The 15,104-nt window shown below is 61.4% G+C and overlaps 4 protein-coding genes and 1 pseudogene across 4 annotated transcripts, besides 1 other annotated feature; all 5 read left to right on the top strand.

Moving 5' to 3' along the window:
* Positions 1-1,842: 1,842 nt before the first annotated feature.
* LDBPK_101000 lies at positions 1,843-3,030 on the top strand (annotated as a pseudogene).
* Positions 1,843-3,030: a sequence feature.
* A 1,629-nt stretch (positions 3,031-4,659) lies between these two features.
* On the top strand, positions 4,660-5,715 carry LDBPK_100990 (hypothetical protein, conserved; the record flags this gene model as incomplete). Its single annotated transcript, XM_003858886.1, has 1 exon — positions 4,660-5,715. One exon carries the CDS (start codon positions 4,660-4,662, stop codon positions 5,713-5,715), a length of 1,056 nt encoding a protein of 351 aa, XP_003858934.1.
* A 783-nt stretch (positions 5,716-6,498) lies between these two features.
* Positions 6,499-7,098, top strand: LDBPK_100980 (hypothetical protein, conserved; the record flags this gene model as incomplete). The annotated part of the gene is made up of 1 exon (XM_003858885.1): positions 6,499-7,098. The coding sequence occupies one exon, from the start codon at positions 6,499-6,501 to the stop codon at positions 7,096-7,098; it is 600 nt and encodes a 199-aa protein (XP_003858933.1).
* A 2,156-nt stretch (positions 7,099-9,254) lies between these two features.
* LDBPK_100960 (small GTP-binding protein Rab11, putative) lies at positions 9,255-9,881 on the top strand (the record flags this gene model as incomplete). Its single annotated transcript, XM_003858884.1, has 1 exon — positions 9,255-9,881. One exon carries the CDS (start codon positions 9,255-9,257, stop codon positions 9,879-9,881), a length of 627 nt encoding a protein of 208 aa, XP_003858932.1.
* Positions 9,882-11,774: 1,893 nt separating this feature from the next.
* LDBPK_100950 (hypothetical protein, conserved) lies at positions 11,775-15,104 on the top strand (the record flags this gene model as incomplete). Its single annotated transcript, XM_003858883.1, has 1 exon — positions 11,775-15,104. A coding segment is annotated over one exon (3,330 nt), but the record flags the coding sequence as incomplete, so codon positions are not given.

Raw genomic sequence — 15,104 nt, 5'->3', positions numbered from 1 at the left:
GGGGGCGGGAGACCGCCGGTAGATATGCAGGTTCTCGGCAGCGTGTGTGTGTGTGTGTGCATGAGGTCGTGTTCGAGGCTGCTCCTGGCTCTGTGAAGGGGCGTACTCCGTAGTAGGTGTGATGACGCTCTGTGCGATGATGGGTCTGTGTGCCGTGTCTCTACGTGATGCCTCTCATTGCTGACCTCCTTTTCTTCTTTCTTGCCTCACGGCGTTTCGTTGTGTGTTCGGGCGGAGGGTAGAGATGCCCCCACCCTCTCCCCCATCTTCTCTGTGCGGCCTGGCGGTCGCCTGCTGATGTGTGTTCGCTGGATGCTGGTCTGTGTGTGTGTGTGTCTTATGTTATTGTTTCTCTGAGCGCGGGCGCGCATTGGCCGTTGTTGGTGATGCGGGCGCACTCTCCGTGCTTACTCTTGTAGTGTTGGTGAAGGTTGCTGCGTGTGCGGGGCACGCCCCGTGTTTTTTAAGGCTAAGATGACAGTCCATCTAGCGCACATCTGCCTCCCTCATCATCGCCGATGGTACTGTATACATCGGCGTCTGCCCTACCCCTTCCCTCTTGCTGTGCGCTGCGTCAACACTTTTTATACACAACAACGGCAATGTAACGGTGCTGACGGCGTCGACAGCGCGTGTCGTCTGTCCTTCGCATCGAAAGGTGAGCTGCAGATCCGCCCCAAGGACAGGCATCCGCCGCCGCCGCCGCCGCCGCCGCCGCCCTTCCTCCTCCTCCTCCCATCCCATCTTATCCCATCCCCCATCCCCCCTCCCTCGGCACAAGCAAGCACTCGTGCAGCGACGCTTTCATGTGGCCATGTATGGGGTACCCCTCTGTGCACGTGTGTGGGTGGGTGGGTGGGGGAGGGGGCCACTGTCTGTGAAACGAGGGAAGGGGACGGTAAAGGGTATTCGAAGTGGGCAGCGATTTCAGTACCTTGGGCTAGCACTATATATATATATATATCTTTATATATGCTTGATCGTGTGTGCTGCGAGTTGCCCACCCCACACCACCTCTTCTCCCCGCACCTTATCGTCTTCGTGCCAGTTTCGGTGCGTGGCGGGGTTTGCTTAACGAGGCACCTCCCCCTCCCCACGCCTTCTCTCTCTTCCCGCTCTTCCTCAGTCGAGGGTGAGAGACTACTAAAGACGAAATTCGTTTTTTTTTGTCCGTGTGTGCGCCGCACAACACACGCATCCGCCCTTTCCTTCCCGTCTCGCCCGTGCCTCCCGTCACTCTCCCTCTCCGTTGTCGTTTTCGTATGGGAGATGCGACTGCAGAGAGAGGAGGATAACGATGAGGAGCGTAGTAGACTCGACCCCACCATGCCCATCCATGTCTGTGTGCTTCTTGTCTAGCCCATCGGTACGAGAAGGAAAAGCAAGCCATGCGCAATGATGGGGAGGGGGTTGACGGGGAGCCCCACTGCGCAGCGGTGCACTGTTGCTGTGACGCGCTCCAAGCCCCTCCCCCCTCCCCGCTTCAAATCGGTTGCTCTTCATCGGTCACTCATCCGTGTCTTGCCGAGCAAGCCTTCATGTGATGCCCCCGCCGTCTTCCTCTCCAAGTGTGTTCCCCTTTCCTTGCCGCCTCTCCTTCACTCTTGCCGCCATCATATGGCTTATCTCCTCCATTCCATGTCGCGCTCGTGTGCACAAACACACACACACACGCAAATACACAAATGCATACATATACACACTCCCTCGGCCTCTTGGTCGCAGACGCGGCAGCGGGCGGGGCCACCGCGTTGGCAAGATCTGCTCATCTCTCTCTTTTCCTGGGTTTTGCTCCCCACCCCACCCTCCTTCCCCCCGCACAAGTCGTAGCCGCTTGCCACGATGTTCTTCGATGTGTTGGATATGACGACGGCGTACATGCAGTACATCACGCTGCTGCTGCATCTGTCGCCGGAGTCGCTCCTGTCCTTCTACATTGCGCCTTTGGAGGCAATTCAGTTTATGATGCTGCGCGCGTACGATAAAATGGAGGAGGTGCAGCGGTACGAAAACCCACTCCGCGTGGATCTGCCTGGCTGGCTCCCGCTGGACATTCGAGTGCAGTGCGTTTGCGTCGTCGTCATCGGCCCGCTGGCGCTGTCAACCCTCGGCCTGCTGTTCGTGTACGGCAAGCCCGCCTACGCTTGGTTCGTGTGCCTCCTCTCCTCCCTCTTTATGTTTCTCTTCGGCTTCATTTTATTGCCGAGCATGGCCGCCTTCACCTTTCCTGGCCCGTCGCTGCCGTCCAAGTCGATGCTCGGCATCCTCGGCGACGTGGGACTGCCGCTCTTTGCGGTGCTGCTGGCTGTCGGTCTTGTTAGCATGGGTCTCGCGCGTCTGCGGCAGCTGCGCAGGGACGCGGTGGAGCTGGAGCGGTTTATCGACGAGGAGCGGGAGCGATGCGGAAGCCAACGCATCACACAGCAGGTGGTGGACCGCCAGGGGATCGACCTTGTCACCGTGGCAGCGGAGCGGGTGCACTCCGCGCGCCGCGAGTACTGCATTGCCCACCTCGACGTCGGAGATGTGATGTGGCAGGGCGCGTGCGTGTTGATGCTGCTGATCGGCAGTTTTGTGCTGCTTGGGGCGGTGCCGACTCCACCGATTTACCCGATGCAGCAGAGCATCGTGTTCAAGGCGGTCGGGAGCCTAACGTTTGTTTTCTTTGCCGTCTCCGTGCTGTGGTGGATCACGAGCATGTTAAAGAAAGGGCGCCGGTATCTGTGCACGTGCAGTGCCGCGTTCGACCTCCACGCGCTCAGCCTCATCATGATGGTCGCCTCCCTTCTGTACATTAACGTCGTCGCCAACTTTACTTCGATCGTCCACTGCGTGCCGCTGACCTGCGAGGCCGAGTCACGAATGCAGCACCCCGCATCCCTCTTTCCGCCGCTGTCCTCTCTGATGGAACAAAGTCGCATCGCCGACTCGCCGGTCAGGTGTCTGCCGTGCGACTTCCACAACTACACGCAGAAGTGTGCCACCTCCTTCCAGCAGAGCCTGTGCGCCACGGCCCAAAAGCGGTCTTGACTTGTCTATGGCGCCCGTGTGCCATGCGGGAGCATGGATGGATTTTACAAGGCGATCGACGTCTTGATATTTGTCTTCTACATCCTGCTCCTGCTCTACCTGCAGCTCTACGTCGCGCAGTACGGTGCTCGGATGCTGCATGACGTGTACCCACTCGAGCAGCGCTATCACGACGTCTTCACCGCCGAGGAGCTGTACTTGCAGAAGGTGCTCTTCTCGGACAACAGCGCCGCCTTTGCCTATCGCGCGTAAACGATGCAGTTCCGCTTCTACCGGCTCTCCTTCCTGTTGCAGAAAATCGTCCTCGGCTTCGGCACCTGCTTCATGCAGCGCGGACAGCATCGCCGTCTTGCCTGGGTCGGCATACTGTTCTTCCTGGTAGTCTCGCTCATTGCGCTGTGCTGCGCCGTGTACTTGCGGCCATTGTCGCGGCTCACCGAGTTCATCTACTTCCCGCTGCTGCAAGCGGTGGTGCACATGTGCAGTTTAGTATTCCTCGTCGCCTGGAATTTCGGCAGCGCAGCCGTCCCTCTCGTTGTATGGGTGATCCTTCCCATTGCGCTCATGGGTGTGCCGGCGATAGCGCTGGTGGTCGTAACAGTGCTGTCGCGGCATGAGGAACGCCGCCGGGACGATCTCCTGCAGAGGCGGCTCGTGCTGGGGGTGACGGCGGCCTACGTCATGTCAGGGGCGTGGGAGCAGCAAGCGCAGAGCAGCAGCCCAACGCAGCTGCAACCGGGCGACAGCGAGGCCAGGGTCGGCCGCCAGCGACAGAGAGCAGCAGCCGTCTCGGCAGACGGGAAACCCGAGGATGCCGGAGGAGGACAGCGATGGCGAAGCAACGCGGCCATGCGGCTCCGAGAGCACTCCACGGGACCGAGTCTCCTTCAACGCCAGTCCCCTGGCGTCGGCAGCTGCAGCGGGCATCTCGACTGTCACAGGTGCAAGGGTGGCGGCACTCCCGCAACGCGACAGCCTCAATATCGACTCCCTCGGCCGCACACCCGCGGTCATGGCATTGAGCCCTGCCGCCCCGTCGGTTCACCACCCGAAGCCGGCAGCAGAAAGGCTCCTATCGCCGTCGTCGCTAACCCCCGACGCCACCGTGCACTTGTACTGGCCTTCGACGAATTGCGCCTGCAGCGCCACGAGTAGTCGGAGGCGAGCGCCGAGTCCTGACCAGACCACGGCGGCGTCCATCCACCCCACCACTATCACTACCACGGCTTCTGCCCATGCCTCCGTGGCAACGGTGCACAGCGCCAACGCCGATCAGGCGCTGCCGGCGCTCCTCCTGAAACGCAAGTGGTGGGACTTCACCAGGGCTCTCGGCGCGATGGCTATCGAGAGACAGTGGTGGCACCCTTCCTGCTCTTCCGCGACCGCAAGCCGTGGGCTTGCGGAGGGACGGCAGGAGGTACGACGACACGGTAGGCATTGGCGGTCATGATTGTGACGCACCCACGGCTGCAGCAGTGGAACCCCGCGCCGACCTTTAACAGCAGCAGCAGCGGCGTCGCTCGATGGTTTCCGTGGCCGCCTCCTCCTTCACGAAGAGCCCGCCACCGCTCTTCCAGCGCACTGGGCCGACCTCAGCGGCGAGTTCTGCTGCGGTAAACGCTTGTGATCATGGCAGCGGTGCTTCCGCGGCCCAGCCAGCACGTCGCGCTTCAGAAGAGGAACCACCGCAGCGTCGGAAGGCCTCGTCCAAGACACATCAGCAGAGAGAAAAGCGCGGCACCAAAGCAGCGCGAGAGAACGCGAACAGAGGCGCTGCAGGTGCGCCCAGCGTCAGACCCCCTGCACTGTCCCTCCCAGCTTCCGCCAGCGCGGCGTCGACGTCGATGTCGCTGCATCGGCACCGATCTTCGGCTTCGAACAGCGTGTGCAGCAGCAACCAGGCGCGCGCATCCTCAGCGAGCGGGCCGCAGCGTCAGCGGGGTAGCCCATCCGCTTCAGTCTCTCCTTTCGGCACTGGGGCTGCTTTGGCTGTCGCATGCGCAGCCGCTGCAAGCCGAGGACAGTCGGTTCGGCGCACCGCCGCCGGCGCTGGCACTGGCGAGCCGTGGAATCTCCACTCCTAGCCGGCGTCTCTCCCATTTCTCCTACGTGTGCGTGCCGGCAGTGCTGGAGCTCTCCGATCAGCGGCGGGCTATCTTCATTGCAGCATCATCGGCGTCAGCGGTCCGTGACGTCACAGGGGAGCGACCGACTTCAGGGACGCAGTTTCGGCATGGCAGCGCCGATCGACGTCGCCGCTGGTGGCTCAGCGGCCGAACACCACCACCCACAGGCGCTCTCTGCGGTCGCAGACAGCCGGGTGTTCGCCCCCAACGCCACCTCCGCAATAGTCCCTCCCTGCATTCACAAGTGCACTCCGTGGCACCGGCAGACCCGCTCGGTCAACAGTTCCGCTGCCTCTGCCCGCTGCGAGAGCGGCTGAAGGAGTTGCACTGGGAGCACTGCGAGCAGCTCACGGCTGTGCAACACTACATCGACTGCGAGATCAACGAGACGGTGTGGCGCGACGGGTACGACAACGCCATCACGGACGAGTATGCCGTGCGTGAGCTCTGCGGGATGGGGTTCAAGAACAACTGCACGGTGGTTGTGGGCCAGGGGACGGTCCGGCTGGAGGGATGCGACGCCGCCGCCGTCTCGGAGGATGCGATGCAGCGCTGGTGAAGAAGCAGCCTCCTCGCCGTGAAGAAGAGAGGGAGGAAAAGGTTTATGTCTTATACGCACATGACGTAAGCGGTGCAGGATCGAGCTGCCCGTGTTCGCGTGTGTCTGTCATGTGCAGCCATGTGTGAGAGGACGGTGACAACGTCCAACAAGCCGGTGCCCAAATCGCCTTTTTCCAGGCTCTCGGAGTAGGAGAAGGAAAAAAGGCGGCGCGTGGACGCTTCGCCCATGCTGGCGATGTTGTGGCGCACGCGGACAAGAAGGAAAAAGAAATGCATCATGCCCACCGATGTCGTCCCCGCTCTCCCTCTATCCTGCAACCCTACCCTCTCTTCGTCTTCTTCACTGAAGCCCCGCCCCCGCCACGCCCACCACCACCACTACCACCACACACACACACACACACCGTTATCTACTACATACCAATCACATACGCCCAACTGGTGTATGGAAAGTGCACATACGGGCCCCATCACCACGAACACTGTGCTCGAATCTCGCTCGTTCTTCGTTCTCTCTTTTACTTCCCGCGTTGCTTTTTATCTCCCTCTCTGCCTCTCTGGGTCTGTGTCTCTGCGTGTGTCTCTTCCATATTCTGCCCTCCTGCCCTCAGGCGCGCACGGCACGTTCCATTGCAGGTGGAGCGTTCATCCGTACAAACGCACCGCCACCCCCCCCCAGCCCTGACCACCACCACCTCCTCCCAGTCCTACTCCTCCCTCTCATCGTGCGCATACTTTGCGTGATCGCGGCACCGTCAGACGCATCGAAGAAAAAGCGAAAATGGCGTGCGCCTCCGTCTGCGACGCCATCCTCACGTTTTTGCGAAAGTTTTTTTCGCTGATACTCGCGATTGCGATGGCCTTCTTCACGATGATGTACGTCATCGGCGCTGGCGTGGTGACCACGCAGGCGAAGAGCTTCAGCAAGTCTGGCTTTGCCCATTTCTTGGGGATCGTCTTTTCCATTGTCTCCGTGATTGGGTACCTTATCCTGCACTTCGTGCCCCGCAAGGCGTACCGCCTTCTTTACGCCATCACCTTCCTGATGCTTACGACGATGTTCCTGGTGGCCCACTCGATGGGGCTAGCGGCGCCGGTTGTGGCCGACTGCAACGCCGCCGGCTCGCTGCACTTCACGGGTAACTATACCGGTATCGGTAGTATCGGCTCCATACTGGATGACAACAACGAGAACGTGACGATTGGGCGCCTCGGCGAGCCGGTGGCGCAGTGCAAAAGTAACGCCCTGCTGTTCGCCGCCTCCTTCATCAACATGTTCCTCTACGTGATCGCGCTCTTCGACGTGCAGACGGTGCTGCTGGCCCGTGTCAAGTCGAAGACCTACGGCGAGCGTTTTGTGGAGATGGGCATCAGCAACTAAAGGGATAGCAGCGGCAAGGGATGACGAGGAAGCACACACGCACTCCGCAGAAGAAGAGAAAGACCTTCGAAGGATGCGGGACGATCAAGGCGTGCCAAGTCAGCGATGGAGGGCCGTTTCGTCCAAAACCAACTCGAGATGCAGTGGAGCCGGGGGGGTCATTCAGTGTGCAGCAAAGAGCGGCGACTCCATCAACAGGTGCGTGCCGGACGGCAACTCCTTCTGCGTCCCCTGAGTGCTGCGCGCATGTCTGCGCTCCTGTGTGTATGTGTGTATACATCTGTGTGTGTGTGTGTGTTTACGCGCGCGTCTGCCGCTTCAGCGTTGCAAAAAGGGGCCGCATAGCCGGAGGGTTGGTTTACACCGGCAGACATGCATCCCTCACGGACTACCCTCTTCCCCCTCCTCCTTCCATAGCTCGAGCAATCGCCCAGCACACACACACACACACACGCATCCCTACCCCTGCGTCTCTCCGTCCACCCTCTCGTCCGCCTACGACTTCTCGAGGGTCGTTGCGCATGTCACTGCTGTTCTGCCTATACGTCAGCGTGTCTGTGTCTCCATGTCTGTGTGTGTGTGTGTGTGTCGCATGTCTGGGGTGGTCGCTCACCCCATGCTTTATTGCTTCAAATATTTCTTGGTTGCCTTCCCCGCTCACGACGACGTGTAGAGTTTGGAGAGGGGCAGAAAGGGAACAAGGCCGCCTCGTGTACGTCTTGAAGTACACGCGCGCATGTCATTGTGCCGCCCTCGCTCTCCCCCCCTCTCTCTCTCTTTTCGACTCCTGCGAGACACACCAGAGACACGGGCACCGACGCGCGCGCGTGTGGGTGTGGGTGTCGCCGGTCTCTGCCGTACCAAAGTTCCTTTCCTGTTCCTTGCTTCGTTATTTTCCTTCGCTGTTGTCGGCGTTGTTTGTCCCCTTCCCCCCCCCCTCTCTCCCATCATTCATTCCTATCGTGTGCGCACTCCCTCTGGGCTGCTTCTCTGGGCACTTGTGCAGTCGCTGTGGTGGTGGTATGGTGAGCCCCCGCCCCCTTATTCGCTTCCTTGGCAGTGGTTGTCGAGGACGGAGTGCGCGCTCGCTGTCTGTATGTCCGTGTTGTGCTCAGTGGCCAATGCGGTGAGGGAGAGCTAGGGAGCGGCTTCGTCGTAGGTCGAAGTGTGCGGGTGTGGGAGATCTGGTTCGCTGGTTGTGATCGTGTTTGCCGTCGTCTTATTCGATGACTGAAAAGGCAGAGCAAGCGTGCACTGAAAAGAATGCTGAGGGCATGCATGTGTGCGTGTGTCTAGGCGATGAAGGTGCATCGAGAAGGCGCGTGTGCACATGTCTGTGTATGAGCTTTAGTTGGTGACTGGCAAAAGGAGGATTAATCGAGAATGCGCTCCTCCACCCACCCACCCCTCTCTATCTCCTGATACCCCCTGTCCTCCTCACCAACTCCGACACGGCCACCGCCTCTGGCACCTTCTGGTCGGCGGCTAGACAGACAGATGGGAGACGGCTAGCACGATGCAAGTCAAGCATTCTTCTGTACTGTTTCATGCGTGGCTCTCCTCCTCGCATGCGCCCTCAAGCCCGCTCGCTTTCGCTTACCCTTTTTATCGTGGGCTCGTAGGCATGACCCCCGAGAGCGAGTCGGTTGTGCTTGCCGAGTGTCGGTACTGAGGCAGCCGCTCATTCCACTGTCCCTACTTGCTGCAGCCCTTTGAGTCATGCCTTGGGACGTCTCTCGATGTTCTCTCACGCGTGTGTGTGCTCACTGTCCCTTCCAACCTCTCTGTTCGCCTCTATCACCACCTGATGCAACCCTGCCCCCTCCCACACTCTCTCGCAACACACCTACAACCTGTACGCAGCTCTCATAGCTACCACACCACTACCGCGTTGCTTGCTTTTTCGCTCTCTCTCTCTTTCTCGCACCACCTCCTTTTCCTTCATCGCCTCTACTGACTTGTCGAGACACGCCAACGATACATCCCGCTGTCGAGCCTGTGCCTGTCGGCGTGCCACTTGCAAAGACCTTCCCTCCTCCCTCCCTCTCTCTTTCTCTCTTCATCGTCATTTTGTAAGGGGGTGTAACGCCGTCGGTGCACCGCTATCGTCGTTGCGCGCGAGTACCCGGGAAAAAAAAAAGGAATAAGATTCGAAGATGGAGGAGACCAACCTCAGCTTCAAGATCGTCCTGATCGGCGACAGCGGCGTCGGGAAGTCGAACCTCATGACGCGTTACACAACCAACGAGTTCAACCAGGAAACCCCGTCCACCATCGGCGTAGAGTTTATGACGAAGAGCGTCAAGATTCAGAGCCGCGATGCGAAGATCCAGATTTGGGACACGGCAGGTCAGGAGCGCTTCCGCGCCATCTCGCGCTCCATCTACCACGGTGCGAAGGGTGCCATGCTCGTGTACGACATCACGAACCAGACCTCCTTCGACTCGATTCCGACGTGGCTGCAGGAGCTGCGCGTCTTTGTGCCAGCCACCTGCTGCATCTTCTTGATTGGCAACAAGTGCGATCTGGAGCACCTGCGCGTTGTTAAGAAGGAAGCGGCCGACCGCTTCGCTCGCGAAAACGGCCTGTCCTTCCTCGAAACGTCTGCGCTGGAGAGGACGAACGTAGACAAGGCCTTCGAGTGGCTCGCCAAGTCCGTCTACGAGGTCGTCGTGACCCCACAGACACGCGAGGCCGACCGCACGGCGCCGAAGCAAGGCAGGACGGTCAACATGAACCCCAGCGAAAGCCCGGAGACCAAGAAGACCAGTGGCTGCTGCTAAGGTTGGAAGTGGATGGCAAGGAGCCGCATTTCGGATGGGTGCGAGCGTCTGTACGTGTTGTGGGTGGCTGTGTCAGCCGGAGTCTTTCCTACTTTGGCTACAGATAGACGCGCACGCATGCACAGGAGTAGACGCGCGTACTATGTGCACTGCCTGCGTAGTGGGCCCATGGTGTTGATATCAACGCTGCTCGTGCGGCGAGTATGTGTACGTGTGCAGAGGGGAGAAAAAGAGAGAGTGCTTGGGCGAGCATCCGCCCCCCACCACCACCACCACCACCACCCCCACCCACCTCCCAGTGAAGCTCTCTGGGGTCGTCTTACTTGCGTCGCCACCACCGCCGCTTTTTCACCGCGCACTCTCTTTCTCTTTCTGTCGAGTGCGCGCACGCGTGTATGTCGGTGTGCATATGTGTGTGTGTGTGTGTGTGTGTGTATCTGGCGCGCCTCGCCTCACCACGTTGTTTGTGGGCGGGACTCGCGCGCACGCAAGCACAGCTGCAGAAGCGAGCACCACCAGACGTGGCACAAACCGAAAGACACGGAAGGGAAGGCGCAAAAAGTGAAGATGGCGATGTAAGCAGCACCGTAAAAAAGCGCGAGGGGGAGAGGAAGGGGGACGGTGGCAACGGTGCGTTGCCGGGAGATGGCAGAGTGGCCAGCGGATACATACACGCACGGTTGTGGAGAGGAGGGTGGGGTGCGAACGGAAAGGACACAGAACGAGAGAGGGAAGCGAATTCGGTGGCGCTGTCCGTGATATCGCGGCCTCCACGCCCTCTCCCTAGGGAAAGCGGGTATGCGCGTGCCCGCGTATGAGGCGCAGGGGCGTGGGGGAGGAGGGGGTTCTCACTCGTATGGACACGGGAGCCGCGCCTTCGTGTTTTTGCTTGCTTGCCCTCCGCGCACGCGTCATCTCTGTTTTCCGCCTGTCTTCCTTTTTCTATTTTGTTCTTCATGTCCTTTTCTCTCTTCTTGTCGGAGTGCTGCTGCTGCTGGCGCGTGTGTCTCTGTGTCTATGTCTGTGTGTCTGCGCGTACTTGGTGTCTGGTTTGCGTGTGTGTGTGTGGTGTTTCTCGGAGAAGCCAACTGTTACTTGAGTGATGCAGAAGCGTCTCATGAGAGAATCAAGTGCGGCAGCGCGAGAGAAGGAAAGTCAGGGGAGGGTGATGGTGCAGCTGTCTGTATCGTTGTGCGGAGTGGCAGATGCCTTGTCTCTGCGTCACGCTAGTCGCTCTTCCCTTACTTCTCGGCTTCCTTCCCAGGCCGATGCATCAACGTATGCCCCGCGTATGCATCGAAGCGGCCCACGATGGTCACCTCTGGCGAGCGACCCCACCGCATGCGCGTGTGGGAAAACGCGCCTTCAGAAGTGTCTGTGTGTTTGCGTGGGTGGGCGTGGCTGAACACGCGCGTTCCTTTCCTTTCTCGGTGGAGGAAAGCAGAGGCGAAGTCGTCATCCCCAACCGCCTATTCACACACACACACACGCTTTCTATCCTCCCCTCCCCCTCCATCTCCTCTTCTCTCTTGAGGATGTCGGCACCTCGACCACACAGCATCCACCTGTCCCTGCTGGACAGCGTCGGCGGCCGCCTGTCTTTCCCTCACCCGGCAGCGCCTTCCCTCCCCCCTCCACCCTCGACCTCGCTCTCATAAGCAAGTCGTCCACCGCACGGCCACCGGGACGGGAAAGCAACAGCACGTCTCGCAGCACCAACCAGGTCTGCGACGGCTCCCGTTGTGCGAGCGCTTTCTCTGCCGCTGGCGTCGAGCCTCCTCTCACCGGCGTCGGCCTTCGTCCCTGGCCCTCTCGTTTGTTTCTCTTGCCAGCGAAGAGCGCAAAGGGGGCCCGGCGTGTCCATACACGTCCCAACGTCTGCAGAGGGGCACCATGCAGCCGCTACAGCGTCACTCCGCAGCGTCGCCATGTCTGGCCTCCTCTGCAAGAGTGCCTCTCGCGCCGCGATATCACGCTCAACCGCCGCGGCAGCAACCGTCTGCTCAAAGCAACCTGGGGCTCGTCCAGTCCGCCTACGCGGTGCTGCACGACGTGCATGCCCGCGCCACGCAGCTCGTCGATGAGGCAGAGGCGTATCTGACCGGTGCGTATGGCGCGACCCTGACGGCGACGCCCAGGGCAAGGGCGCAGCCCTCCAAAGACACAGCGTCGAAGCACGACAACGCGGCCTCCGCAGCAGCGGAGTCGCTGCTGCAGCGGTGCCTAGAGATGCAGGCGCTCCTGCAGCCCGAGGGTGGCAACGCCGCCGTCTCACCAAGTCTTGCAACGCATCTGGCAAGCGCGCTCTCCTTGCTCGCGGAATGTCTTCCATCGGACTGGAAGGCTCTCTTGGTGGTGCAGCCGGAGGAAGCACGCGCCGGCGGGGTCGGTGTCGGCGCGGCAAGCGCACAGGAGGCGTCGGCGACGGCTCCAACGCAGGAAGAGGATGCATCTGGTGCAGACAGCAACGGCGTCAGTGGCGAAGGCACCTCAGCCTCCTCGACGAAGCGCGGTGCCTCCAAGCCTGCTGTGGCCAGTTTCACGGTGTGCCCGTCCGACCTTGTGCGGCTGGGATTGTTGCTGCGCCGCCAATGGACGCTTCAGCGTGACCTCGGCCTCCTCGTGGTGGCGCTTCGCGATATCTGTGCTGTGTTCGCAGCCGGGAAGGCAGCTGCAAACAGTGTAGATAACTTGAGGGCATCTGCAACCGAGGATGTGCCGCCGCCGCTGATGACGGTGGCGGTGACTCTGGCCATGCTGCAGCTGCCGCGTACGCCTGCAATGCTCGAGGTGCACGGGGAGCGCATGCGGGCGGAACGGCTTCCCGTCGGGGGCGGTGCAGACGCAACCCCAACTTATCCGTACCCCTGTGTCGTCACGGTGCTCCCGGTATGGCTCTCGCATGCCTCGTACGCCGCTAAGTGGCGGTGTGGCGAAGGTGCGAACGTGCCATCAGCGTCTCGCACGACGGCGGCGCCTGTAAAAGCGGTGGTTTCTGCGTTGGCGTCTGCGCTTCAGAAAACAAAACAGCTGTTCAAGTGGGAGGCACACCTGGCCCGATACGTGAGCATCGTCCTTGAAGCACCCCCTGCGGGCTCGTTGCAGCCGCAGCCGCAGCAGGGCAACGCTCCCAGCGGCGTAGGCAGCCTTTCGGCAGCGGGCGCGGCGCCACCACCGCATGCGTCTGACAAGGACTTCCTCTGCGATGTACAAGCGGATATGAGCCTCGAGCGTGGTGCCTGCAATGAAGTACAGCTCTTGTGGCTCACCGCAGCGGCAGCTGTCGTCGCGGCAGCGGCAGAAGCAGATGCCTTTTGTGGTGGCGCGCTTGACATGGGCAGCGGCGCTCTCGCCTCCCCCGGAGTCAGGAAGCGATGCGACAAGGTGGAACGGACGCTGCGCGCGATCTGTTCCACTTCGGCCGTGGCGCGTGCGTTGCTGCCTGGAGTGCTACTCCTGCTGGGCTGCAGTGCCGCTCGCCGTCGTAGTGGCCCGGAGAAGCCCACATCGGACGCGCAGTCGAGGGGGCTGCATTGCTGGATGGAGGCCTACTCGCTTGGGCAGCAGGTTTTGGGTAGTGCGCACCCCGTGGTGGCGGCAGCTGCCGCGTTGCTTCCCAACTCGGCTGTGGCTGCCAGTGGGGAGCGGCAAGCCCCACCGTCTGCGCCGGCATCGCGCACGGCGGCGCACCTCCGAGCGTTTACGGCAGCGCCGTCGAACGCTCGCAACAGCGTCATGGCGCGCATCAGCGGCGAAGACGCCCCACTGCCGTTACATCCGCTGTCGCCGCAGCAGCAGCAGCAGCGCATGCCCACCGGCACACTCACCCGCCTACCGCCTCTTCCACCGTTAACACTCTCCGGCCCTGAGCCGTCGCGACTTGCACCCGCGCCTTCGTCGCCGGCCCTGTCGTGGTCGCTGAAGTCCGTGCCGACCTCCACGGCAACGGCGCGGTCCTCCAAGAGCGGGCCACCCCTTCCTCTTGGACGTACTCTCACGCTGCCCTTCACCATCTCCTCCACTGCGGCAGCCGCTGACGGTGTCGCCAGACCGTTTCGTCGCCCATCGCCGCAGTCGTCGCTGTCGGCGTCGAGGCTGCTCTGCAGTCGGTCACTGCGGCACTGCTACCGGCTGCAGCGGCCAGCGGATGCGTTTACTCTGCGCAGCGACGTGAAGGATGCCGTATGGCTTGCTGACGACAAGGAAAGCGCGAAGAAGAAGAACGCCGCTCGGCGCCGCAGGGAACGGAAAGACCAACTGCAGTCCCCGACGGCGGCGTTGCTACTCTCCGCGATATCCCCAAAGAGTGCTGGGGCTGCCGGGACCCTCGCATCGGGGGTCGACGCCGACGGCAGTACGCGCCGGCAGACGAAGCGTGATCGCAACTTCTTACCCGCTCCAGGGGCACCAACAAGCCCCCCCGACGCCGCCGTCTCGCCGACTTTGCCGCAACCGAAAGTGGAGCTAGAATCGCAGCAGCAGGACCAGGCAGGCGTTCAAGAGCCTCAGCAAGGCGAGCTCAGCGAGGGTGCGCCGCTCAACCTCGGTGCCACCGTGAAAGGTGTCCAAACAGTCGAAACCGAGGCTGAGCAACAACACGACAGTGGCGATGGTGGTGGTAGCGCTGCCGACGCGGAAGCCGGGGGGGCACCAGCGCCACCAACGGCCAACTCCGCCTTCACCGCCTATCAGCATCGCGGCTTCATCTGCACTAGCAGACTCAGCGGCAGCAGCCAAATGCAACTCAGGGGAGACGGAGGTGCACTACACACACATGTAGTCGATACTGCCGGCGCAGTCGAAGAAAACGCCAAAGAAGAGGAGGAAGAGGAAGAGGAAGAGGAGACGCTGCCAGAGCGCAACGCGCGGTTCCAGCGTGAGATCATCAAGTACTACGCCGAGCTCAACGAGCGGCGGGCGAGGGCGGCGATGACCCTTCAACGGGCATGGCGCTCGAGCAAGGCGCGTCAGATCCTGTACGCTTATCGCCAGGCCCTGTACCAGTACGTCTACGCAATCCAGAAGGCGGCCGCGCTGGCGATTGAAGGCCTTCTCTCGTGCGCGGTGGAGCAGCGCCGGCGTCAAGAAGCTCTGCATGCGCGCGCCGTCGCTGACGCTCGTCGACGAGATCAGGAGCAGCGGGAGGTCTCTGCCGCCCAGCAGCTCACTCGCGCCGCGCGGCAGTGGCTGCAGCGGCAGCGCGAGCGGCGCCGCCTGCGCAAG

This window comes from Leishmania donovani, chromosome 10, assembly GCF_000227135.1.
Source record: "Leishmania donovani BPK282A1 complete genome, chromosome 10".
Classification (NCBI taxonomy): Eukaryota; Euglenozoa; class Kinetoplastea; order Trypanosomatida; family Trypanosomatidae; genus Leishmania; species Leishmania donovani.
The sequence above is the reverse complement of the archived record's forward strand: the minus strand, read 5'-3'. Positions and strand labels throughout refer to the sequence as shown.